The sequence below is a fragment of the Zea mays genome, chromosome 3, assembly GCF_902167145.1.
Source record: "Zea mays cultivar B73 chromosome 3, Zm-B73-REFERENCE-NAM-5.0, whole genome shotgun sequence".
Classification (NCBI taxonomy): Eukaryota; Viridiplantae; Streptophyta; class Magnoliopsida; order Poales; family Poaceae; genus Zea; species Zea mays.
In genome coordinates, this window is record NC_050098.1 from 235,774,656 (window position 1) to 235,797,817 (window position 23,162).

General features: G+C 43.5%; 4 protein-coding genes and 1 pseudogene across 7 annotated transcripts; 2 read left to right on the forward strand and 3 right to left on the reverse strand.

Moving 5' to 3' along the window:
- Positions 1-113: 113 nt before the first annotated feature.
- On the forward strand, positions 114-1,085 carry LOC100276333 (uncharacterized). The gene is made up of 2 exons (NM_001150146.3): positions 114-479; positions 771-1,085. The coding sequence occupies exons 1-2, from the start codon at positions 279-281 to the stop codon at positions 882-884; spliced, it is 315 nt and encodes a 104-aa protein (NP_001143618.1). The 5' UTR covers positions 114-278; the 3' UTR covers positions 885-1,085.
- On the reverse strand, positions 623-5,416 carry LOC103651666 (probable protein S-acyltransferase 4). Of its 3 annotated transcripts, XM_035966546.1 has the most exons (7): positions 5,343-5,416; positions 4,100-5,144; positions 3,762-3,953; positions 3,278-3,589; positions 2,601-2,834; positions 1,545-2,046; positions 623-1,148 (listed from the first exon to the last, which is right to left on the reverse strand). In XM_035966546.1, the coding sequence occupies exons 2-7, from the start codon at positions 4,667-4,669 to the stop codon at positions 1,087-1,089; spliced, it is 1,872 nt and encodes a 623-aa protein (XP_035822439.1). In that variant the 5' UTR covers positions 4,670-5,144; positions 5,343-5,416; the 3' UTR covers positions 623-1,086. The 3 variants fall into 3 exon arrangements, with proteins under 3 accessions (XP_035822439.1, XP_008675589.1, XP_008675588.1); XM_008677367.3 differs by lacking the exon at positions 5,343-5,416 and having other exon boundaries at positions 4,100-5,223; XM_008677366.3 differs by lacking the exon at positions 5,343-5,416 and having other exon boundaries at positions 3,278-3,619; positions 4,100-4,715.
- On the forward strand, positions 5,325-10,864 carry LOC100194010 (uncharacterized). Its single transcript, NM_001309891.1, has 11 exons — positions 5,325-5,933; positions 6,432-6,604; positions 7,262-7,373; positions 7,734-7,873; positions 8,594-8,755; positions 8,957-9,278; positions 9,411-9,661; positions 9,817-9,931; positions 10,031-10,286; positions 10,369-10,540; positions 10,634-10,864. Exons 1-11 carry the CDS (start codon positions 5,678-5,680, stop codon positions 10,715-10,717), a joined length of 2,043 nt encoding a protein of 680 aa, NP_001296820.1. The 5' UTR covers positions 5,325-5,677; the 3' UTR covers positions 10,718-10,864.
- A 554-nt stretch (positions 10,865-11,418) lies between these two features.
- On the reverse strand, positions 11,419-15,533 carry LOC109939272 (alpha-L-arabinofuranosidase pseudogene; annotated as a pseudogene). Its single transcript, NR_160799.1, has 13 exons — positions 15,490-15,533; positions 15,176-15,245; positions 14,923-15,068; positions 14,794-14,839; positions 14,663-14,715; positions 13,636-13,780; positions 13,258-13,376; positions 13,056-13,127; positions 12,595-12,698; positions 12,421-12,477; positions 12,136-12,328; positions 11,778-11,921; positions 11,419-11,682 (listed from the first exon to the last, which is right to left on the reverse strand). The product of NR_160799.1 is annotated as an alpha-L-arabinofuranosidase pseudogene (transcript).
- Positions 15,534-15,849: 316 nt separating this feature from the next.
- Positions 15,850-22,247, reverse strand: LOC100193890 (alpha-L-arabinofuranosidase 1). The gene is made up of 18 exons (NM_001350094.1): positions 22,018-22,247; positions 21,337-21,559; positions 21,188-21,242; positions 20,875-21,071; positions 20,450-20,571; positions 20,220-20,367; positions 19,542-19,611; positions 19,289-19,434; positions 19,161-19,206; positions 19,030-19,082; positions 18,012-18,156; positions 17,637-17,755; positions 17,435-17,506; positions 16,969-17,072; positions 16,795-16,851; positions 16,511-16,703; positions 16,282-16,425; positions 15,850-16,178 (listed from the first exon to the last, which is right to left on the reverse strand). The coding sequence occupies exons 2-18, from the start codon at positions 21,511-21,513 to the stop codon at positions 16,056-16,058; spliced, it is 1,971 nt and encodes a 656-aa protein (NP_001337023.1). The 5' UTR covers positions 21,514-21,559; positions 22,018-22,247; the 3' UTR covers positions 15,850-16,055.
- Between the last annotated feature and the right edge of the window lie 915 nt (positions 22,248-23,162).

A 23,162-nucleotide genomic window follows, 5' to 3' on the forward strand; every position in this document is an offset into this window, starting at 1 on the left:
GCATCACGTCGATCATAACAACTCTAGCGAGTCAAATTATTTGTTTGTTTGTTTGTTTGTTTGATCTTTTATTATAAAAGACGACGAAGAGAGAAGAAGAAAACGCCAGCACCATTTGTAATCTCGATCCCCGCCGCACAAGCTTGATCGGACGGTCGGACACCAGACAGTCTGTCAGAGACACCAACGCCCGGGTCCGCTGCCACGGTGCCACCGCTGTTTCCCATGCCGGTCGGCGGTCGCCGCTCCAGTTGAATTTGAAGGAGCCTGACGGATCGATGGCGGCCGCGGCGGAGGTGTACCGGCGGGTGCTGAAGGCGGTGCAGAAGCACGTCGGTAGGGGCGCCACCAAGCAGCGCTTCCTCGACTTCGGGGCGGCCGAGTTCCGTGCCCCCGTCGGCACGGAGGCCGACGCTAGGGCGAGGCTGCGGCTCGCCGGGGACTACGCCTACCTCCTCACCAGCGTCCACCACCACAAGGTATTGGAGATTGATCCGGTGTGCAAAATTTGATCCGCGTCGTGCCTATGCTATCTATCTGCGCCCTTTCCCACGAGGGAGGTCACGTGTTCGATGAAATGCCAAGGAGGGGTCGGGTTACTTAATTCAGATCAGTCCGAGCGTAGAAACATTGTGTTTTTTTTTCATTTTCCGTGATTTGACCTGATTAAATGTATCTTTCTACACCGAGCGTGTTCTCAATAGCACTGTACTATCAGCTTATTATGCACTATGGACGCTATTAACTCCACATCATGCTTGATTGTCCAGGATCTGCTGCTCTCGTACAATATAGCTGTGGATCGATCTGATGAAACGAAGAAGATACTGAACAAATCTGCCGCCAGTGTAGGCCTCCAGCTTCCTGATGTCTACAAGCCATGAGTGCTTCATTTCTGCATCTATGTGTGGTCCATGATACTGCCATTTAGCTATGCAACTTCACCATTTACCTTGTTTCCAATGCTACTGTTCTCTCAACTCTCAATAACGAGAGATGACATTTGTTTATTAATGATGTCATTCATCGATGTATGAATTCCTTCTACAAAAATCAATTGCCAGTGTGCTATAGTCTGCACAAAATCTAAATTGTATTACATCTCCGGTCGTACCTATCCATTGTCCCTTCCATTTTATCAACCCTACCTGGCATACAGAAGCAAGCAACCAGTCAATTTTTTTTTTTTTTTGATATATCCACATTTCTCATCTGAGATCAACATGCTCGGAAAGATTAAAATGCAAAAACATGCATGAAATTTATTCAGACCAACACACTCTCCTTAAAAACATTTTCAGTTTTTTTATGTATCTTGTATGTTGCCTACCCCAACTTGCTTGGGATAAGATCATAAGAAGGCTCTATTGCTGTATTGTATGTATCATGTATGTTATAAAGAATCATGCCAACTGACAAATCACAATACCCATATCTACAAACAAGTCCCAAAAAATACACAGGTAAAGCAAAGCTATCTTCTCATTCCTTCAGAGCCTTGGCAATTATATTTGAACTATTAGTTTCTTTAGTATCACCCTCACCTGGTGGTTCTGTGTTAGCTTTTGTAGATGCTTGGGTGGTAGTTGTATTCGGACTGTCGAATTCATTAACACCATCATCGCTTGTTTTGTTATTGAATGTCACGGTAGCTCCTGCAGATGTTCCAGCAGCTTCATTTCCTTGTGCCCAAGCTATAGGGAAATGCGCTGATTTTTGGCCAGCATTTCTGTTCTTGTCACCTGAACTCTCTTCGAAGGAACCATAGTCTATGTTCTGAAGTGCCGTTGGAATCTGGATACCCCCAACAAGTACTTCTTTGCTTTCCATGTCTAGGTCAATCTTTTCCCTTGGGTTTGTCACATCCAGCCCAATGTATGGAGTGTAGAATCCAGCTTCAAGTGCGCCCTCACCTACCCATGAACGAAAATCATTCATCGGAGGTGGTATCTTGGTAAAGAACACTTCCGCAAAGTTTGCTGCAATGCTCTTGCGGTAGGGATTGTCCTTCTTGTCATAATGGTATCTAAAGTTTTCATATGTTGTCTGCAAAATATGTAGGTACTAACTAGTATCAATTTAAAAGATTGGAGGCTGTAAGTATTAATACGATTAGATTATGCATTGCAATTTATGGAAACTTTGCACTACTTTGCATTCTGGAGATCGTAATCAACTTAATATTTTGGATAACATATTGTTCATAACCTTCATAAGGAGGTTTATACATGTACTGCATGTCGTAAAAATACATGTTCCCCTTTTATTTTCGTTATGTATGTAGCTCTTGCAATCTTTGCATTTCAATGAAACTTTAAGTGGAGATTTTCCCATACCAAAAGGAAATCCAATCAAAATATTTGGTCGGTACAAATCCCTGTTGCTTTTTTTACTAGATTCTGTTATCTACCAGTACCAGAGCAAATTTCAATTTTTGGATTAACATCTTAATCTGTGGAGCTGCTAGTTCAAGATATGAAAACTGTCTCTGTATATCATATAGTCCTGTCAAGTGCATTGCTGGATTTCTGGTATAATAGGACCATCGATTGTAGCAGTAAATTCTAAAGACTACATTCAACAAAAGGTAGTACAGTCACCTGATTAGTACCGATTAGATAGAGATGAAACACTGTGAGGCCTCCGACAAACCAAACAACAATGGAAGTATATATGATTAGCGCAAACGAGCACGCTTCCTTGCGCAAGGCCTTCCAGATAGAGCCTCCATTTTCTTCCATTTGGCTATAGACACTCAGCCATGAAAAAATAAAGACAAATATGCACAGGAAAGTCGACGTTGCTATGAACAGAAAGAAGAAACGGTAGTTCCTCTGCAAGAAGCATTGGAAAAAAAAATGGTGATTATTCAGGACAGTGGAAACTATTTAAGAATGAAATATTGATAGGAATGCAGCATTTTTAAAACTTACTGTTTACTTCTAAGGTATTATTGCATTTCTGAAATATGGCTTTGGATTATGCTAAGCTAATCAGTTTCTAATGCAAATTATGGCAGTATGTCCTCGAAGCCTGTATGTTAGGCGTGGTTCAGTACTCCTATTAGAAGTTAAGAAGATCATTTTCTAGTTAGGTGTCTAATCTGATTAACAAATTCTCAGTGATGGTAATCTCTGTTTGATATCAGCGATATGCATAACAGTAATGAAACAAGTGCTGACTTGCACGTGTCCTTTTTCAGTGGAGGTCTGGAGCTAGAATCTGATAATTCAACATTCAAATTGCGTACTGCATAGTAGCTGGGTCGGTTACTTACAAGTCCAATGCACTGGCCGACCCATGGGCAGTGGTGGTCAAACTTGTGGACGCAGTTGTTGCAGATGGAGCAGTGCGAGGATCGTGGCGGACGGTACCTCAGGCAGGTCTCGCAGAACTTCACCTTCACCGTGAAGCCGTTGATGATGACGTCCTTGGTCCGGCGGAGCCTCATCCGCGGGGTTCTCCCGCCGCTCCAGTCCATAGACGGCGTGTTGCAGCCGAGGAACTCGTCGGCTTCAGGGGGCGCCCTCGAGTTCCTTGGCACGATTCCTGGGTCTCTGGTGGATGTCATGGATAGGAAGACAAGGTCCTGCGTTTGAAGCCACGGTTCAGTTTCTGGCTGCATTGGGAATCGGATGTTTTTGATTCATCAGTTTCATGTATCTAGGCTGGAGCCGTTGTGGAGTTCATGATGATTGCTGGGAGAGAGGACAGTGGAGTCGGCAAAGAAGATGACGGGCCTAAGAGATAGACGCACTGACCATGATCGTTGTGACGGTGACTACGAGCGCTGCTGCCTGGTGCATCTGCTGCTGCTGCCGCCCACCAGAGCCGTAGAACGTGGATTTTATCTGGTAGCAGAAGACGATGGTCGGGGCGACGATGAGGAATGTCGTGAGCAGGAGGGACGCGGCGTCGGGCCCGAACATGAGCCGCCCGCCGCACAGGAATATCTGCAGAGTTGGTTTGGTTTGGTTGCCCTGTCAGTGGACTCTGGGTCTGTTTCGGGCAACCTTTGTTTGAAGAGTTGCCGAACCATTTGAAACTGGTAACGAAGGAGAGAAGAAGACAGAAGAAGCTCGTGCTGGGGCTTACGCACGTTGTTTCCCTTCCAAGCCTGGTAGAGCCTTCTGCGCTCAGCCTCCTCCTGCTGCTGCTCATCCTCAGCAGGCTCTGATGGCTTCATGACGGCGCCCTCTAGTCCTGGCTTCTGCTGATGCTGCTCATCCTCAGCAGGCTTTGATGGCTTCATGACGGCGCCCTCTAGTCCTGGCTTCTGCTGATGCTGCTCATCCTCAGCAGGCTCTGATGGCTTCATGACGGCGCCCTCTGCTCCTGGCTGCTGCTGCTGCATGATGCTTGCTCTGATTCTGTCACGAGACACGCATCGGTGATGGCGAGGTTGGACATGTGTGACGCCTGCCTTGCTTTCAACGGATGATGGTCCAGAGCAGAGGCATTGTAGTTGCCGTAGGAGCAAGCAGTGCCCAGCGGTCAAGCTGTACTGCAGGCCATCAATAACTGGATCACCCCTTTTCCATTGAAGGAGTTCCCAAGGACAGGCAGCAGGCAGCAGGGAGTGGTGGTGGCAATGGGCACGCAAATGCAGAGAGAAGAAGCTGTACCTTTTGGTTGGGTTGGGTTGGGTTGGGTCGTGTTGACAAACCATCCCAATTGTTAGACAGATTGATCCTCCGGGTGGTGGATGCGATGCCGGTACGTTACATTCTTATTCTTATCCTGCCGCGATCCCCGCTGGAAATTGCGTCTCCCTGGAAAGCCTGTTAGCATATACCTCTGTCTCTGTCTCTGTCTGGTAGCATTTAACTTCGTCTGCTGGTTTTGCTGGACCTGCATACTGTTTTTTTTTCTTGAGACGAACCAATTGACCTGCTCGGCCCGGCCCGGCCCAGGTCGCGAACCCAATAATGCATGTGGTGAGGCTGAGGCAGGCCCAGCTGTCAGCTCTCAGCTGGCCGTGTCTGACTCTGACCTCCGGACGCCAGCCGCACAAGTGGAGTCATGTGCGCAGCCCGGGCAACGTGATCCCGTCCAGCCAATCGTATCGCTCCACCTCCAACCCCATTACCTCAAGTACCTCTCACTTTCCAAATTGTAAGTTACTCTGTTTTCTTTCTTCTTTTCTAGAAAAAAAAAGACTCGATGTCTTAATTTTATCTTAACTCAAACTATCATAAAGTTATAAATGAAAGAAATCTGTCTTGAATAACAGAAAAGCACAAGAAAGTAAATGTCATGTTCACTGGTGTTGCCGTCTTGCATTTTGCCACGTGTGGAAATTCACCTGTGCTGTGCAGAAGAACCTTTTGTCGTACTCGTACCTCTGCAATCCGCGGCATCCATGGATTGGTTTGCTTGACCCCGTCGCCGCGTCGGTCGTCGGCCACCATCGAAGCCACGCGGCTTCTTCCTTCTGCGTTTCTGCCCCTCCTCGCACCCGCACTGCCCGCCCGTTCGTCCGTCGTCGTCTTCGCCGCTCCCTCCCGGCCTCCCGGGCTGGACGAAACGAACCCTCGCTCGCCCTCCTTATAACCGAACGGCCGAACCCAGCCAACCCAGCCGTTTCTCTTCGTACGGCCTCTGCCAGCCAGTGTCCTGCTACTAGGGAAGCATACCAACTCCCCATTCTTCTCTTCGCCGCAGCCAGGAAGGAAGGATGTGCGGGATCTTCGCCTACCTCAACTACAACGTCTCGCGGGAGCGCCGCTACATCCTCGAGGTCCTCTTCAACGGCCTCCGCCGCCTCGAGTACCGCGGCTACGACTCCGCCGGGATCGCGCTCGATGCCGACCGCCAGGTCCCCTCCCCCGCTCCCGCTTCCTCTTCCGACGCGCGGCCGTACGCCGGGGCGCCGCCGCTCGTGTTCCGCCAGGAGGGCAAGATCGAGAACCTCGTGCGATCCGTCTACTCCGGTCAGCCCACTCCCGTTTCAAATCTCCTTGTTCCTGCCGCAAAACTTGGATATGCTTTTTGTTTTGTTTTGTTTTGTTTTGTTTCGGGGGCCGACTTGTCTCTATCGGACGGGTTTTGGGATCGCAATTTGTGGGGGATTATTCTGTTACCTGCTGACAGTGATTTTGGCTGATTCTATTCTACGGTTACCGCGTGACATTTCTCTCATATCATATAGCTTAACCACAGGCTCTGAAAATTCTGGATCTCTGTTCTCATCAATATCTCTAATTCTAGTTTGTAGCTCTTAGCAAATCCTGGACGTAGAATTGGGCCATGCATATCAAGTAGGCTTCTTCCATTTATGCCATTCGTCAGAAATCGTATACAAGTTTCCATGGCACTTTTGGTGGTACTCCGTCCTGTTCCTGTACTAGTAGTCCTGAAATGCTGAACTATACGAGTAGCTCAGAAGCTAAATCTTACTCCAGCTTCCGTGATTGTGTCCCTTTTCTCAGAGGTTGATGAGAAGGATGTGAACCTGGATGCTGCGTTCAGTGTGCATGCTGGGATCGCACATACCAGGTGGGCCACGCACGGTGTGCCTGCTCCAAGGAACAGCCACCCCCAATCGTCTGGTGCCGGTGATGAGTTCTTGGTTGTCCACAATGGCATTATCACCAACTATGAGGTCTGCTTACTCTGCTATTGTGATATTGTATAATATAAAATAGAGTTCTTGCATGTTCTTCGTTTCATATGGTGACATACTTGTTACTGTGTGTGACATTGCTTGATGGAATCCTTGCGGTATTGTATTGTTTGTTTTGTTCTATATAGTCTTTACAGTTGTGTGTGCACATGGACCATTGAAACCACACGCCTGTACCAACATACCAACACTTGCTTTGAGCTCCCTTCACATGGGATGTCCCCTTATCTTCCCTCCAATTTTTAAGCAGAGAATCTGCCCTTTAGAGGCTGGAACTTTGTTCCATTATCTAAAAACAATTTAATACTTACGAATGGTTACCGCAGTACATTATTTACTGTTTAACAAATGGAATATCAAGAACTGCCATTGCAGATCTGCAGTTTATCCAACGCCAGACTTGAATTTCCTTTTCTAATCATGTAATTTTTTTCGCAATACTCAATGTTAGATTTCAAAAATTGATCCTGTGTTTATGGACATTTATGACACTCAAGTCTGAACCATCATAGACTTCAATGTATGTTATCATGTGCATCCTCTTGATTCTGTTGTGAACTAACGTGGCACCATATTATACTTGGTAAATGACAAGTCTAACTTGATTTTTCTCTCATGTCTGTTGATTCTGTTCAGGTCTTGAAAGAGACACTAACTAGGCACGGCTTCACCTTTGAGTCTGATACAGACACAGAAGTCATCCCTAAGCTAGCAAAGTTCGTTTTTGATAAATCTCATGATGAACAAGGTAGTGTGTCTGTACCCCTTAAATTGCAATATTGCTGTTTGTAGACAAAAGCTGAAATTGTAATACCCTCTGATATTTATCTGGACCATTTAGTCTGTAGTTTCTTGTAAGTTTGAATACTCTTTGGGCATTGCATGATGTTTAAATTGTTAATTTTATCTCCTAGGAAGCAGATGAGGCAATAGTCGATACACATCTATGCTATCTATGCTAAATGCTTTCTATTAACATGTAGAGATGTGCAGACTACTACAAACTTGGCAGAATAGTCATTATCGCATTACAAAATAATTCATTCTGACTGAACCCATTATGACTTCTATTTATGGCAGTCCCTTACATTATTTTTCACTTCCTCAGGTGATGTGACGTTTAGCCAAGTTGTTATGGAAGTCATGAGGCAGCTTGAAGGAGCCTACGCACTTATCTTTAAAAGCCCGCACTATCCCAATGAATTGATTGCATGCAAACGAGGCAGCCAACTGATACTTGGTGTCAACGTGAGTGAAAGAACATCCTTATACCCTTCACAGGCTTTTGGTCAGATTACGAGAAAATTAAACTAATCTTTTTTGTGTGTTTGTACTCAGCTACAGTTTCGATTACAGTGGGACCTAAGTTTTTTTTTCTTGTCGTCATCTACTTCAAAAATATTTGACACGGGAAAACAGCATAGTTGTAGCTTGTAAACATCACTGTTCTTAAGGCGTCGCCTAGGCGTCCGGGTGGTGGTCTAACGCCTAGGCGTCTTGCCCGCCTACCTCGCCTAGGCGTCGCCTAGGCACCGCCTAGGCGTCTAGGCGGTGGTCCAACGCCTTGGACCGCCTTACCGCTTTAAAAACCATGGTAAACATAATGCACTAAAGAAGATGTTAGTTCCATTGTTTGCATCGAGCCATCGGATAATACCCTATAATTGCCTTCTGTTGTCATATGTTCTCTCATCAAGGGAAACTCTTAACAACATCCACACTCAAGTATTCATATAGTAACAAACTTTTTAATTGACACATGTCTTGTTCTACACAGTTTTGACCATAGGAACCATCGGGTTAGGTAGTTCATGATATCGTTTTTAGCAACATTTTTGGTAATATATTTTGCATTACCATACTTCATATTTTGTTTATTATGCTCTATAAATCTTATAATCCTCTTTTTTGAATCTGAACCCCTTCCTATAGAAATGAAAATCATGACCGTTGTCTCTTGTGTTTCAGGAATTGAGTGGTCAACAGAATGGGAAATCATTTCATGATGTCAAAACCTTGACAACAAATGGAAAGCCCAAAGAATTATTCTTCTCCAGTGATCTATGTGCTATTGTAGAGCATACGAAGAACTACTTAGCTCTTGAAGATAATGAAATTGTTCATATTAAGGTATTGTTTGTTTGTTATTTTACATGCATTTGCTGGTTTGTGTTACCAGTATTTTTTTGAAGGTTCAGCTATTATAACTTTACAGTTTCTAGGCCTCGATAATCATCGATGCAGTTATCCCCTGCCAACAACTTACCATGATGTTGTGTACAAGAAATATAGTCTCTAACCTTCTATGCCTAATTGGTTTAAGCATTGCAGGATGGTAGTGTTTCGATCCTCAAGTTTGACCCTCACAAAGAGAAGCCAGCATCTGTGCAACGAGCATTGTCTGTTCTTGAGATGGAAGTTGAGCAAATAAAGAAAGGAAGTTATGATCACTTCATGCAAAAAGAAATCCATGAACAGCCACATTCGTTGAAAACAACAATGAGGGGTAGATTGAAGGATGGTGGGGTTGTTCTAGGTGGACTGAAGGAATATCTCAAGACAATTAGGCGCTGTAGAAGGGTGGTATTTATTGGTTGTGGAACAAGTTACAATGCTGCCTTAGCTGCAAGACCTTTTGTGGAAGAACTGACTGGTAAGACCAATCAATTAATTACTCCAGCTGTATTGCCTATACCAAGAAAAGTTTGGAATTTGTCGAAGCAATCAGACCTTAGTTAATGATCCTTTAGGTTTAACCTTTCTCCTTGCTTTATTTGGATGACAGGTATTCCTGTGACTATGGAGGTTGCAAGTGACTTGCTGGACAGACAAGGTCCCATCTACAGAGAAGACACTGCAGTTTTTGTTAGTCAATCTGGGGAGACAGCAGATACCCTCCTTGCTCTAGATTATGCACTAGAAAATGGAGCTCTCTGTGTTGGCATAACAAATACTGTTGGAAGCACGCTGTCTAGAAAAACACACTGTGGGGTTCATATCAATGCTGGTTGTGAGATTGGTGTTGCCAGTACAAAGGTTGGTTGGTCTATATAAGTTTTTCCCTTTGCAACGTGCTCCCTTTTTTTGTAGCTATCCATTGTCACCATAACTGAATTCTCATCATAACTGAAAGAAGGTACTTAGTTTTTTATCCTGAAATCCTAACAACACCTGACAATCCAATCTTGCAGGCTTATACAAGTCAAATAGTAGCCATGGCGATGATGGCGTTGGCTATTGGGTCCGATCAGATATCTACTCAAGCTAGGAGGGACAGTATCATCAGTGGACTGAACAACCTTTCAAGTACGTTGAGCTAGATCTTTGTGCTATGCAGGGAAGAAAAAGGTTGTTTCCGACTGACGTCTCTAAAAACGTGTATGTATGTTCATTCTAATGGTGCAGGCAATGTCAGCGAAGTTCTCAAGCTAGATGCTGGAATGAAGGAGCTTGCCTCTTCGCTGATCGACTCAGAGTCGCTCCTCGTGTTCGGAAGGGGTTACAACTACGCCACCGCGCTGGAGGGCGCCCTGAAGGTCAAGGAGGTGGCGCTGATGCACAGCGAGGGCATGCTCGCTGGCGAGATGAAGCACGGGCCGCTGGCCCTCGTGGACGAGAACCTCCCCATCATTGTCATTGCGACCCGCGACGCGTGCTTCAGGTAATGATAAAGAAGCATGGGCCCAGCTTTGGTTACCCTTTTTGGTAGCAGGAAACCAACCTCTTTTCAAAACCTCTTGCAGCAAGCAGCAGTCGGTGATCCAACAGCTCCTCTCGCGCAGGGGGCGCCTGATAGTGATGTGCTCTAGGGGAGATGCCGCGGCTGTGTGCCCTAGCGGTGGGTCGTGCAGAGTCATTGAAGTTCCACAGGTTGCAGACTGTCTCCAGCCAGTGATCAACATAATTCCATTACAGGTTTGTCTAAGCTTGGTTTGTGTGGAGTCCGTCCTCAGATTTTAATTTTCCACCTTTCAATTTTACTGATAAATTGTTATTTCTTTGGTTCAGTTGCTCGCGTACCATCTGACTGTTCTCCGGGGATTCGACGTGGACCAACCAAGGAATCTGGCGAAGAGCGTGACCACGCAGTAGGGAGAGGTAGATGAGATGTTTGTATTGTAGTTAATTGTCCTTGCTCTTGAGGTGGCTAGTACGTAGCATAAATATTATGGTGCGTTAAACTTGTTGTTTTGTGAACGAAATGTACCTCTCTTTTTTTAATTATGGTATATTGGTGTCAATAGCAACTCGGTATCCCTGGGAATTCTCATGTCAGAAACTTCAGTTTCTTCATGGGAGCGTGCACGATCAGGAACTTCAGAAAGCCACCTTTTCAGTATAGTATCTACATAAACACGAGCACAAGTCAATCCCTCTAATTGATATATGCAAGTTTTATTAACAGCATAAATTAAATGGAGGGATGGTCTATTAGTGTATGTTGCTCGTAGGATCGATCGAATAAATGAGCTCAGTGAAATCAATGACGTATTTTACATTGTCCCACCACAAGTCATCAAGCATCTTCAGTGAAATCAATGATATTATGCAATGATCGAAGAAACCTCTTAAGCATTACAATATGTCAATATGTGATGAAAACATTGTACCGGCAGCAGCAAGAAACTATTAAACATTGACAGCCTCATACCGTGATTCATGATAAAGTTGTTTACCATGAAGGCATCCATCGACAATTTGTTTAATCCACAGGAGGCTGTCGTTCTCACCATCAATGTACCATCATCCCGTACAGTAGATGGTGATGAACATGCAAAGCAAACACGTACAGGAGAAAGGAAACCAACCAACACCAAGCAAAAACCTGATGTGGTTTTTATTTCATGAAGCAACAGTACGTAGTACGTTATCCTGTATCATGGTACACCAGTACAAAGCCTTTTTATCGATCAAGATCGCTAACAGCACACACATCATATCTCCGCCACAAGCTTGGGCTCAGCCAGCGCCAGATCGAAGGCGGTGAAGGAGTGAGGAGCCAGCGTGACCTGCATCTGCTCCGCGGCGTTGCTCAGCTGGCTTTTCACCGGCGCAACCTGCAAGCAGCAAGCTTTGGGGTTCAGAACAAGCTCCACACGTCGCTCCTTCCATTCAGAAACCAACAAGCTTAGTGCATGCATGGTACGCATACCTTGTTCGGGTTACTGAAGGAGTTCTCGTCCATGACGTTGCCAGACGTGAGGACGGTGGCGGTTGATCCCAGCGCGTTGACGCTGGCCCCGAGTCCGCTCGTGGAGACCGTGAGGTTAACGGTGTCCGACCCGAAGTTCACGACCTGCACAGCAGAAGCCACTTGAGAACGAAACACCTTTAGGCCTTGTTCGTTTCCGTCGGATTGCACCCGGAATCGTTCCAGCTAATCAAAGTTTATATAAATTAGAGAAGCAATCCGGATAGGAATCGTTCCGGCCTACCAATCCGATAGAAACGAACAAGGCCTTAGCCGCGCAGGCTAGGACGGATGCGATGCGACAGACTCTACTACTTGCCTTCACTCTCAGGAAGCTATTCTCTGCATCCTGCCACGTGATCGCAGACGCGGCCAGCGAACTCGAGTACCGGGAACTGATATTAACCGGATGGATCATGGCACCGCTTGACTCGCGGAAAATCGTCTGCATCCAGTAGCTAGGAGTTCCATAGTGCTGCCAGGAGTTGAAGACGATAGCGTCCGGGTTCCACCTGATCTCGTTTTGTTCGAAACAAAATCATCGCAGCGTTAGAGCAACGGGAAAAGAACAAGTAGAGGGTAAAAAAAAACCAAGAATACTAACGTTTGGTCATTGTCGTTCACGAAGAGTGGAGCGTAACTTGCCATCTGAACGATATCACTGCAAAAAGGTCATCTAACTCACAGTAAAGACTATCCTTGGTAGTAGTAGAACCCCAAGCCCGCCAACGAAAATAAGGATCAGATGAACCAACTTGCAACCAAAAGGAGAGATCACCTGTTCTTCTCCAGACCAGTGAGGAAAGCAGCTTCAGCCAACGAAGCAAGAAGACTGCCTCTACCCGCGTCACTTCTCCAGACAGCGTACTCGCTCACAAAAGCCTGTGTTCGAATCATTTCAGCAACATTTTTACTGTATGGACAGGGTACTGGTGATGTCATAAATAAGCAAGAAAATCACTGGAGCTTCAGGGTCTTCAGAGAAACATGCAAATAGAACCACACGTCACATAAGCTCCCTATGAGTATTCCTCATCGTTATACAGAATCACAACACCTCGGAGAATTGTACCCTCCATCTCTTAAGGATTTTGCAAAGCATCAAAGGACCCATTTTTTTATATACTACCCAAAGAACATCACAAGTGAATGCCAGGAATCCCTGATCGATGTAAATGACTGGTCGTGAAAGAGGGCTGTCTCATAAGAGTCCTTGTGAAAATGAGACTTAAGACTTACCTTAGGTCCACTACGAGATGTTCTGTCAAATGTGCTCCTCATGTTAAACAAAGTCTTAGAATCAGTATAGACCTAAGAGAAAGAAGCACTGGTTAAATTTAAGAGAAGGCAAGCTGACCTTGACATCGAATAATTAGACAGAACCACAGAATCAAGGCAGAGAAAAAAATGAAACAAACAGACTTGGCAGTAAGGACTTTACATGGAAATCATACAAATCCGCAGGATGGTCAAGTGGTCTAGATGAACCATCACAGTTTGAAATCATCTGAATGTCTGGATAGGCCTCTCTTATAGCATTGTAGAATTTGAGGTAATTACCTGTTTAACAGACATAAAGACTATCATTCCATGCAACTAAAAGCAGGCTTAATATGTACAAAAAAAATGTAGGTGAAGTATTTCCTTTGTCGACTTCCACTGGGAGTTATGTTCAGTTTAAAGTCTCTTTGCTAGTACAGAGACATCAAGTACATAATTGCCACTGTGCTGAAGACCCCTTTTTTTTTACGAAACTTGTGGAGAAGACATTTTCAACTTATTTAAAGGAAGCAAATACAAATGTAGTTGATAAGTTTACCACGGTAGAACTTTTTCCCGCAATCTTCATTTCCAATTGCGACATGTTTGACCAGGAAAGGTTCAGGGTGCCCCATTGCAGCCCTAACAGAGCCCCATGTTGAATCTGCACTCCCCCTTGCAAATTCCAGACTGTCCAATACATCCTGTAGAAAACAAACAGTTCAATAAAATTAAAGGTAGAAGAATTATAAGTATAAGAATTACCTAAGTCAATAGGAGATAATGGTATCTTATTGAGTCTGTTACTATTCATATAAACAGAATTAATTAGTTCATGGACAATCTTGGTAAAGGTGAGCGTATAACTCAAGTTAAGCGTCATCTCGGCATGTGAACTACCTGAATGAAAAGTAAAGGGTCACCCACTACTGTTATATCTTTTTCAGCATTCATGAAGACAACTAAAAGAGAATAAAACTTCAGCATTATTCAAAACTGATAATATGTGTTGCTTTTTTTATGGGGTGTGGGGTGTCCCCGAGTGTGCAGTGCCTTCTTCAGGACATCGAGGAGGCAGATGTGTGGTGTAAGGCAGGTGCTTCAGGCCTGCGTGTCATCTGGCCTCCTTAGGTTTTTTAGTGTGGTGGTTGTTGAGTTGAGTTCTTCCTAACGAATGTTTTTCTGTATCTTCGTTTGTGGCCACTGTGAGGTGGTGCTTCTATACTGACCTACTTTGGTCCTTATTTCTTTCTTCTTAATATAAATATACACAGCTCTTCTGCGTGTTCGATAAAAAAATGTGATGGTTCTCACTGTTATCTGAGCAATAAAGTTTTAATCTTTTTTTTTCTCAGATACACAGGATTTGTATTAACGAATAAGTTCTAATCTTGGATATGGTTTGTAGCTAAAAAAAAAGACAAATGATATTATAATATCTAAGTATTTATTTACAATGGTAATTTGCACCCATGGCTGAGAAAGTACAACACATTAAAAAAATGAAGGTCCTTATATCATTATATCAATAAATTTTCAAGGCTGCTTAGTCTACTCGAGGTATAACTAGGGAGCTAAAAAGATACCTTTACAAAAGGGGCAATAGCTACAGTATCAACTTCATCATTGTGGCTTATTCCTGAGTTATAAGAGAGAAATTCCATCAGTTTAGAAGCCCCGTGTTGATAAAAGATTTAACAAATCTGAAAACAATTACCATTGTTGAATACCCATATTGGGGCAGCACCCAGGTCCTCCGCAAGCTTTGACGTAGATTTCAATATAATACTTAGGGGGTCATGATAGGAAAGAAAAATAAATAAAGTGAAGCAGTGTAAACTGGTACCTGAAGGAACTCATAATATCCAAGCCCATCATCAGTCCAGTAATGCCAAACATCCCCGAAGTGTCCAGGCCTCTCTTCCCATGGACCAATTGATTCTCTCCATCTGAATGCATTTCTTAGCCAGTCACCTTCTACAAAACAACCTCCTACAGTAGTCGCATGGAATCTATCAAATATCTGAAACATCTATGAACACGTAATATATGTCCAAACATGAAGAACTTGATTTTAAATGTGAAAACACAGTGCATACCAGGAAACCTCAAGAATCGTGGTTTCAAATCCAAAAGCATGGATATAAGTTCTGTGCGGAAACCATGTCCCTGTGTGTACAGAGAGAACCAGCTATAAATATTCAGGTAAAGTTTTGCACAGTGAGAATTACCATACACTAGAAAGAGATTGTTTTTGTTTCTAGGTCTTTGGCAAGATAAATGAATCTAATACATTTGGTACACTAAATAGATAGCTAACATATAAATTCAGACACACAGGGTATCCATCAGAAACAATTAATTGGTGGTTACACTCATCAAACAAACCAAAGCAGTGAACTGGGTGCCATACCATCCTTGTATTGTGGTTACTGATCATCTCATCCTTATAAGCTGGCTGCTGGCCACTTATCACCAGCCACCATTAACACAAGATAATTTTTAAGACGAAGAAACCTCTTAAGCATCTCTTAAGCATTACAATATGTCAATATGTGATGGAAACATTGTACCGGCAGCAGCAAGAAACTTGCGGTCAGTATACTCATTAAACATTGACAGCCACATACCGTGATTCATGATAAAGTTCTTTACCATGAAGGCATCCATCGACAATTTGTTTAATCCACAGGAGGCTGTCGTTCTCACCATCAATGTACCATCATCCCGTACAGTAGATGGTGATGAACATGCAAAGCAAACACGTACAGGAGAAAGGAAACCAACCAACACCAAGCAAAAACCTGATGTGGTTTTTATTTCATGAAGCAACAGTACGTAGTACGTTATCCTGTATCGTGGTACACCAGTACAAAGCCTTTTTTATCGATCAAGATCGCTAACAGCACACCACACTCCACACCCTCTGGTTGCTGCCATCCGCGCGCTGTTTGTGTACTGTAATGTGCAGCACACACATCATATCTCCGCCACAAGCTTGGGCTCAGCCAGCGCCAGATCGAAGGCGGTGAAGGAGTGAGGAGCCAGCGTGACCTGCATCTGCTCCGCGGCGTTGCTCAGCTGGCTTTTCACCGGCGCAACCTGCAAGCAGCAAGCTTTGGGGTTCAGAACAAGCTCCACACGTCGCTCCTTCCATTCAGAAACCAACAAGCTTAGTGCATGCATGGACCATCGGTACGCATACCTTGTTCGGGTTACTGAAGGAGTTCTCGTCCATGACGTTGCCAGACGTGAGGACGGTGGCGGTTGATCCCAGCGCGTTGACGCTGGCCCCGAGTCCGCTCGTGGAGACCGTGAGGTTAACGGTGTCCGACCCGAAGTTCACGACCTGCACAGCAGAAGCCACTTGAGAACGAAACACCTTTAGCCGCGCAGGCTAGGACGGATGCGATGCGACAGACTCTACTACTTGCCTTCACTCTCAGGAAGCTATTCTCTGCATCCTGCCACGTGATCGCAGACGCGGCCAGCGAACTCGAGTACCGGGAACTGATATTAACCGGATGAATCATGGCGCCGCTTGACTCGCGGAAAATCGTCTGCATCCAGTAGCTAGGAGTTCCATAGTGTTGCCAGGAGTTGAAGACAATAGCGTCCGGGTTCCACCTGATCTCGTTTTGTTCGAAACAAAATCATCGCAGCGTTAGAGCAACGGGAAAAGAACAAGTAGAGGGTAAAAAAAACCAAGAATACTAACGTTTGGTCATTGTCGTTCACGAAGAGTGGAGCGTAACTTGCCATCTGAACGATATCACTGCAAAAAGGTCATCTAACTCACAGTAAAGACTATCCTTGGTAGTAGTAGAACCCCAAGCCCGCCAACGAAAATAAGGATCAGATCAACCAACTTGCAACCAAAAGGAGAGATCACCTGTTCTTCTCCAGACCAGTGAGGAAAGCAGCTTCAGCCAACGAAGCAAGAAGACTGCCTCTACCCGCGTCACTTCTCCAGACAGCGTACTCGCTCACAAAGGCCTGTGTTCGAATCATTTCAGCAACATTTTTACTGTATGGACAGGGTACTGGTGATGTCATAAATAAGCAAGAAAATCACTGGAGTTTCAGGGTCTTCAGAGAAACATGCAAATAGAACCACACGTCACATAAGCTCCTTATGAGTATTGCTCATCGTTATTCAGAATCACAACACCTCGGAGAATTGTACCCTCCATCTCTTAAGGATTTTGCAAAGCATCAAAGGACCCATTTTTTATATACTACCCAAAGAACATCCCAACTCCCAAGTGAATGCCAGGAATCCCTGATCGATGTAAATGACTGGTCGTGAAAGAGGGCAGTCTCATAAGAGTCCTTGTGAAAATGAGACTTAGACTTACCTTAGGTCCACTACGTGATGTTCTGTCAAATGTGCTCCTCATGTTAAACAAAGTCTTAGAATCAGTATAGACCTAAGAGAAAGAAGCACTGTTTAAATTTAAGAGAAGGCAAGCTGACCTTGACATCGAATAATTAGACAGAACCACAGAATCAAGGCAGAGAAAAAAATGAAACAAACAGACTTGGCAGTAAGGACTTTACATGGAAATCATACAAATCCGCAGGATGGTCAAGTGGTCTAGATGAACCATCACAGTTTGAAATCATCTGAATGTCTGGATAGGCCTCTCTTATAGCATTGTAGAATTTGAGGTAATTACCTGTTTAACAGACATAAAGACTATCATTCCATGCAACTAAAAACAGGCTTAATATGTACAAAAAAATGTAGGTGAAGTATTTCCTTTGTCGACTTCCACTGGGAGTTATGTTCAGTTTAAAGTCTCTTTGCTAGTACAGAGACATCAAGTACATAATTGCCACTGTGCTGAAGACCCTTTTTTTTACGAAACTTGTGGAGAAGACATTTTCAACTTATTTAAAGGAAGCAAATACAAATGTAGTTGATAAGTTTACCACGGTAGAACTTTTTCCCGCAATCTTCATTTCCAATTGCGACATGTTTGACCAGGAAAGGTTCAGGGTGCCCCATTGCAGCCCTAACAGAGCCCCATGTTGAATCTGCACTCCCCCTTGCAAATTCTAGACTGTCCAATACATCCTGTAGAAAACAAACAGTTCAATAAAATTAAAGGTAGAAGAATTATAAGTATAAGAATTACCTAAGTCTATAGGAGATAATGGTATCTTATTGAGTCTGTTACTATTCATATAAACAAAATTAATTAGTTCATGGACAATCTTGATAAAGGTGAGTGTATAACTCAAGTTAAGCGTCATCTCGGCATGTGAACTACCTGAATGAAAAGTAAAGGGTCACCCACTACTGTTATATCTTTTTCAGCATTCATGAAGACAGCTAAAAGAGAATAAAACTTCAGCATTATTCAAAACTGATAATATGTGTTGTTTTTTTTATGGGGTGTCCCCGAGTGTGCAGGGCCTTCTTCAGGACATCGAGGAGGCAGTTGTGTGGTGTAAGGCAGGTGCTTCAGGCCTGTGTGCCATCTGGCCTCCTTAGGTTTTTAGTGTGGTGGTTGTTGAGTTCTTCCTAACGAATGTTTTTCTGTATCTTCGTTTTTGGCCACCGTGAGGTGGTGCTTCTGTACTGACCTACTTTGGTCCTTGTTTCTTTCTTCTTAATATAAATATACACAGCTCTTCTGTGTGTTCGATAAAAAAATGTGATGGTTCTCACTGTGATCTGAGCAATAAAGTTTTAATCTTTTTTTTTCTCAGATACACAGGATTTGTATTAACAAATAAGTTCTAATCTTGGATATGGTTTGTAGCTAAAAAAGACAAATGGTATTATAATATCTAAGTATTTATTTACAATGGTAATTTGCACCCATGGCTGAGAAAGTACAACACATTAAAAAAATGAAGGTCCTTATATCATTTAAATTTTGAAGGCTTTATATCAACAAATGCTTAGTCTACTCGAGGTATAACTAGGGAGCTAAAAAGATACCTTTACAAAAGGGGCAATAGCTACAGTATCAACTTCATCATTGTGGCTTATTCCTGAGTTATAAGAGGGAAATTCCATCAGTTTAGAAGCCCCGTGTTGATAAAAGATTTAACAGATCTGAAAACAATTACCATTGTTGAATACCCAGATTGGGGCAGCACCCAGGTCCTCCGCAAGCTTTGACGTAGATTTCAATATAATACTTAGGGGTCATGATAGGAAAGAAAAATAAATAAAGTGAAGCAGTGTAAACTGGTACCTGAAGGAACTCATAATATCCAAGCCCATCATCAGTCCAGTAATGCCAAACATCCCCGAAGTGTCCAGGCCTCTCTTCCCATGGACCAATTGACTCTCTCCATCTGAATGCATTTCTTAGCCAGTCACCTTCTACAAAACAACCTCCTACAGTAGTCGCATGGAATCTATCAAATATCTGAAACATCTATGAACACATAATATATGTCCAAACATGAAGAACTTGATTTTAAATGTGAAAACACAGTGCATACCAGGAAATCTCAAGAATCGTGGTTTCAAATCCAAAAGCATGGATATAAGTTCTGTGCGGAAACCATGTCCCTGTGTGTGCAGAGAGAACCAGCTATAAATATTCAGGTAAAGTTTTGCACAGTGAGAATTACCATACACTTGAAAGAGATTGTTTTTGTTTCTAGGTCTTTGGCAAGATAAATGAATCTAATACATTTGGTACACTAAATAGATAGCTAACATATAAATTCAGACACACAGGGTATCCATCAGAAACAATTAATTGGTGGTTACACTCATCAAACAAACCAAAGCAGTGAACTGGGTGTCATACCATCCTTGTCTTGTGGTTACTGATTATAAGTGGCCAGTAGTTCATTGGTTTGCGGCATGGTAGAATGCACTAGTGCCTAGTGCAGACCGTAATAGCAATTTTGTAGTCAAGTGGGTACCATGAAGCACACTAGCACATGATCGTAGCCATCCAATATTCCATTATTAATTTGAAGTGGAATTTAGTCATTAAGGATTGCCGGAAAGTAGATCCTCTACTTACTGACCTAGTTTGATTTGTCACCATGCAGAATTAATTAACCAGTGCTTAATACTCAGAGGTTCAGTATTCATATTCTATACATTTTTTTCTAGGCTTTAACTGGGGTTTTCAATATAAAGACCAATAAAATGATATAACATGCCTTGTATGTGTCTTCAGGCATGAGTGATACTTGATCAAGCCAAACAACTCCTTTTTTGTTCGTTGTTATTTGAAGCCTTGATGTTCTATTGGTTCCTTTAGCAACCAGCTTCTGCTCCACTTTTGTCCAATTTGATGTGCCAGAAACTCTGCAGCAGTGCAATCCTTTCAGCTGTTGTGAATAAGGAAATGTTCTCCTTTCTAAACATTGTTGAGAAAAAAAACACTAACGTTATTGTAGCTGAAGCCAAGTTTTGCAACCCATCAGAGCTTGTTAATGAAACTGTTAGATCCTTTGTTTCTGGGGACTGAACATACATAACGAGATTGTAGGCCTTCCCATCTTCTATGTTCTGTAAGTTGAATTGGTAACATTATAAAAAAGAAAAAATGTAGGAAAATAGCACATGTCCTGAATATCTGCCTAACATCAGAACATGAAAGGTGAAAACTACCAAAACGAAAAAAATGCATGGTGCTCTGATTCCTGTAATTATAAATGCTACTCCTACAGCTATTGTTACCGTTACTACTTTTTAAAAATTGTCATCCTAGTTAATTAAATAACCACATTGTTGATACTAGCAAGATATTTCTTTAAGAAATTATCCATTTCTAATACTTATATGAATAAGAAACACATGATGACATCGTACCATGCCCCAAAAACCTGGGTTATAAACACCAACACCACCAGCTGGACAGTCATCACAGAGGACCTCCATCCTCAGAGCAACAATGTTTCGACTGAAACATGATGTACGATCAGTCGCCACGAACACGGAGGAGTCATCTCCAATGATGGACCACGGGTCGATGTTTGATGGAGTATGAGAGCCTCCAGCTTCGAAACCTGAAGTAAAAATCCAGCTCCAAAACCTTGAACATCAACACCGGCAGCAGCTTTCAAAATAAGTGCATCTAGTGATGTTTCAAAAGGCACACAGAATTCAAGAATAGCTGGGGTACCTCTGTTACTGACAAGCTCTGCCCATATGCCACCAGCTCCTGCATGGTTGATCTCCTACAGTAGGCCATGCAGTATATTTGGATTATTCTTTCTGATTATATGTGGTAAAACATAGGAACTAGCATCTACCGATAAACTACTGCCTCACCTCAAAAAATATCCCAAACAGTGTTTCAGGGATCTTCCGGGCAAGCTGTGGCGAGGCATCAACCTTGAGGGCTGCTGTCTGGGTGGCCTCTATTTCCAAAGTCCGACATCTGCAGCCCACGCAGAATAGAAGCAGAAGGCAGAAGATTGTACCAGAGAAGGCTTGCTTGAGATCCATAGGCTTCCACTTGCGGTAGGCGTAGGCGCTAATGCAATGAGTGTGTCTGTTGGAGAAACAGGGCATAATTGGCAGGTCAGTTGAGTTAGGTGGAAACAGAAGCTACTACAAGCATGGCATCTCCATTTCAGACAGAACTGGAGAGGCATCAGATATGAACAACGAAAAGTCAAATACTCCATAATAGTGGTGCATATCGGCTGTACATAGGGAAAAAAAATTTAAAAAAGAGAGAGAGATGAAACTGATTTGGTCAAGCATTACAAACAGGCAAAGAAGGTCTTTTGAGATTATCTCATCAGACAGAAGCGCATGGGATCGTGTTTCAGTTAGAGCAGGGTGCCTGTTTTGTTTCGCAAAAGAGAGAAACGGAGGCCCTGTTGGGCGTTCCATCAAACTACTCGCCCGCACCAACCACCAACCCAAACTCCACAAAGAATCGGCAACTGAAGACAGGAATACGTTCCGCGAAGCAGAATTGGAGCATGACGTCGAGTGTCTCACCATGCATCCGACGTCCGATGCCTCCTTCCCAAAATCCAGAGGAAGAAGTGATCGAGCTACCGGATGCGAATGCCGGCCGGGGCCGGCTGCGCTTAAGTAGAAGGAGGAGGCGAAGCAGTGGCTTTGAAGGGAAGCGCGCCGGGCTACGGGCCACGGAAGCCACGCGAGGGGTGTGGGGAGGAGGCCTATCGGGTGCCGGAGACGGCGGGCGTCAGGGTCGCGCCGCGGCGTGGCCACGGTTGCTTGCTTGCCTTGCCGGGATGGTTTCGTTCGGCGGCGCGCGCCCGCCGACGCGTGGGGCCCTGTCAGCTGTGCTGTCGCCTTATCCGCATCTATCATTGGTTTTTTTTTTATTTCTCCCTTTTTTTCGAGCACATGTATTTGGATATTGTTTCTAACTGCCGGCCTCCATTAATCATGAAACGCAAACGGAGTAGAGGTCGTCGTTGTGAAACTGGCCGTATCTATGCTGTCTCTGGTATACGTGTCTACTAATCATCATCATAAAAACTAGCTAACAGTTTTTCTAATAAGCTGGCCGATTGAACAGTTCAGAATAAAGCTAGACTATAATCGTGTTTGGCTCAACTTTTGAATAAAGATGAAATATTGTATATTATTAGGACAAATCTAATATATATATATATATATATATATATATATATATATATATATATATATATATATATATATATATATATATTCATCAACTAAGGTGATGGATCGTTGGATCCGTGACCTGGACCGACGGCGTGCCAGTACGATCGAGCTCATGCTCTTCCCGTGCGGCTCGGCTCCTTTCCCCCTCTGGCTCTCTTCACGCACCCGCTCGACTCTCTTTAACGCCCGCACGGCTCGGCTCCCTTCGTTCAGTAAAATATTAAGTCATTTTTTGGAAACATTAAGTCATTCTTGTTTTTCAGGAAAACATTAAGTTGGTTTCAAGGAAACATAAAGTTATTTTTATTTTTCAACCATTCTCCGTGTTTTCTCAGGCATTTTTTATTTTTCAGTAATTCTAGATTCTAGAAACATTGAGTAGTTTTTTGTTTTTCAGTCATTTTTCATAATTTCTTAGACATTCATTGTTTTTTAGTTCAGTCATTGTAGGCAACATTAAAGGTCTGTTTGGTTGGGCTGTGGCT

Bases quoted from the DNA above. Each gene is read 5' to 3' on its own strand.
- LOC100276333 (NM_001150146.3), top strand. From the start codon at position 279: ATGGCGGCCGCGGCGGAGGTGTACCGGCGGGTGCTGAAGGCGGTGCAG. The intron at 480-770 runs GTATTGGAGATT...TTGATTGTCCAG, and splicing joins CCAGCGTCCACCACCACAAG to GATCTGCTGCTCTCGTACAA.
- LOC103651666 (XM_008677366.3), bottom strand. From the start codon at position 4,669: ATGGTTTGTCAACACGACCCAACCCAACCCAACCCAACCAAAAGGTAC. The intron at 3,954-4,099 runs GTGCGTAAGCCC...CCAACTCTGCAG, and splicing joins AGGCTTGGAAGGGAAACAAC to ATATTCCTGTGCGGCGGGCG. The intron at 3,620-3,761 runs GTCAGTGCGTCT...TTCCCAATGCAG, and splicing joins TCACCGTCACAACGATCATG to CCAGAAACTGAACCGTGGCT.
- LOC100194010 (NM_001309891.1), top strand. From the start codon at position 5,678: ATGTGCGGGATCTTCGCCTACCTCAACTACAACGTCTCGCGGGAGCGC. The intron at 8,756-8,956 runs GTATTGTTTGTT...TAAGCATTGCAG, and splicing joins ATGAAATTGTTCATATTAAG to GATGGTAGTGTTTCGATCCT. The intron at 9,279-9,410 runs GTAAGACCAATC...TTTGGATGACAG, and splicing joins TTTTGTGGAAGAACTGACTG to GTATTCCTGTGACTATGGAG.
- LOC100193890 (NM_001350094.1), bottom strand. From the start codon at position 21,513: ATGGATCTCAAGCAAGCCTTCTCTGGTACAATCTTCTGCCTTCTGCTT. The intron at 19,612-20,219 runs GCATGTTATATC...CTGCACACACAG, and splicing joins TGCCTGAAGACACATACAAG to GGACATGGTTTCCGCACAGA. The intron at 19,083-19,160 runs GTAATTGTTTTC...CTTATAACTCAG, and splicing joins AATCTGGGTATTCAACAATG to GAATAAGCCACAATGATGAA.